Source organism: Penaeus monodon, chromosome 28 (assembly GCF_015228065.2).
Source record: "Penaeus monodon isolate SGIC_2016 chromosome 28, NSTDA_Pmon_1, whole genome shotgun sequence".
NCBI lineage: Eukaryota > Metazoa > Arthropoda > Malacostraca > Decapoda > Penaeidae > Penaeus > Penaeus monodon.
Window position 1 is genome coordinate 34,851,001 of NC_051413.1, and position 1,998 is coordinate 34,852,998.

The following is a 1,998-nucleotide window of genomic DNA, read 5'->3' on the forward strand; positions in this document are numbered from 1 at the left end:
AATATCTAATAAGGACAGAATATTATTAAACTTATGAGATAAAAACTTCACTTTTAAGAACTTACTCATATTTATCCACTACGTGTTCAACCGTCTTTATATTAAAGCCATAAGTTGGGGATATTGTGCTGATATCTTCTCCACAAAATCTCTTGACCACTGTTGTCTTCCCTGCATTGTCGAGACCACTGGAATAAGCTGGTTAAGGAAAACGAATTCCTCTTCTTGCAATTTTAAATACAGATTCCATGGATTAAAATATGAAGGAACACAAGACATACATTTATGTAGGAACATTGGTCTTTAAGCATACTGTCCTATATACTTAAATATCAGTTGATATCATCTTAGAGTGTAGGTCAACCTTTAATTCTGTGGCAAAAAAAAATATATTCTGGTGTAAAATGACTCATATTCAAGAACACAAGGAAACATTTTAATGCACTTCAAATTTTCTCACAAAATATAATTTACTGTTATTGAACTATATATATACCAAACCAAGGAAATTTGTGAAAAGTATCTATTTAAGTTAGTCAGGATATCATGATACAACAGTTTGATTATGGTAACATTTCCAGACCAACAAACTAAAAATGAAATTTTATTATTTTCAACAACTTCTGGTCCACCATGCTTCATGGTAATTAATTACGCCAAGGTGTAAATATCTAAAAGACATTATAACATTTACGGGTACTCTCTTATCATACTTAAGACAATACTAAAGACAACTAAAAGCTGATTTATGCAATAAGTTCACCCACCCTAACTCTGTGAGCTTCATATTAGGAGGGCCCTGTGATCTCATTCCTGATTGGTAAATAGGTTTTCTAGTAATACCAGAGTAATTAATTTTTTCTGTTATAAGATAGAGTTGCTCCTAACCCTTCGTATCATGTATGGATTTCAACTGAATTAAACTATTACTGATCTATAGCATAGGTCTAAATATTTTGTATAACATTTCGGACTAAAAACCATAGTCTACACCATACAATTTTGTTTTACAACACCATCTTTTGGAGGAAAAAATAATGGTAGTTAAGTAGGCCACAAAATCAAATATTCCATGTCATATATCCTGACTCTGCAAATTCTCAAATATCAGCAACATAAACACAAAACAACTGGCAAACTACTGGTAGTAACATAAAATCTGGGTAAAATCTTTCTAAAACTGCTAATAACATTATTAGAAACACAGACTGAATACTGCCTTTGGTGAGCTAGTTTACCACACCTTAATTTACCAATTAGCTATAAACTTTACTCCTTCAACCTCCTGTCAGTCATACAGCCATACTGAATGCAGAATAATTTTCACATGCTTATTCTTCTTGTCAGGATCAACAGGTTTTGTAAGTCTGATGCATAGTTAACTTATCTGCAACAAACAAACAAAAATACCCATTAATGACAATGTTAATTCCTGAGAGATCTGACTGCCAGCTGTCTACGTCAGAAACCAGCTTAATTCCCTTTGATTTCAGTGCCCAGACTTCTTTGAAAAGAGATTATGTATACTTATACTCTGGATGCTCGTAATTCCTTAAAGAACCAACAACATTGGGCATGAAGAAGTCAAGCATGGGTATAACTTACAAATAACAGTAGCTTTAGTCAGTACTATGCAACAATAACAATACTAGATTTGATAGGTGGAGAAGGCATGAGGTATTCTAAATGCCTCATTTTGGGGGCTACTAACGGCCTGAATGCAAAATCACCACATGTGGCCAGAAAGATGGAATCCAAATGGGTCCAGGTACCAGAATGATATCATTACTCAGCTGGGGTGATATAAGAATTCTCAAGTTGTAGTACAAATAAAAGAAGTTTGCAGCCATTCTCACTTTGTTCATTTATTAATTTTGACGACTATTACTGCTATATTAGGTTAGCAAAAAATTAATACAAGGTCCACTGATATAAAATTTGATGTGAATGTGGTCTGTTGACTCGTATTATGGGAGTTCTAGTTGCTCATACACAGTT

At 33.4% G+C, this 1,998-nt stretch overlaps 1 protein-coding gene across 1 annotated transcript in view; it reads right to left on the reverse strand.

Annotated features, from left to right (window-relative positions):
- Positions 1-1,998, reverse strand: part of LOC119591548 (ADP-ribosylation factor-like protein 2) — a 7,835-nt gene that overhangs the window by 4,279 nt on the left and 1,558 nt on the right. The window contains exon 2 of the mRNA XM_037940299.1: positions 66-188. Within this exon, the coding sequence (XP_037796227.1) occupies positions 66-188 (123 nt within the window). The remainder of the gene's footprint in view (positions 1-65; positions 189-1,998) is intronic.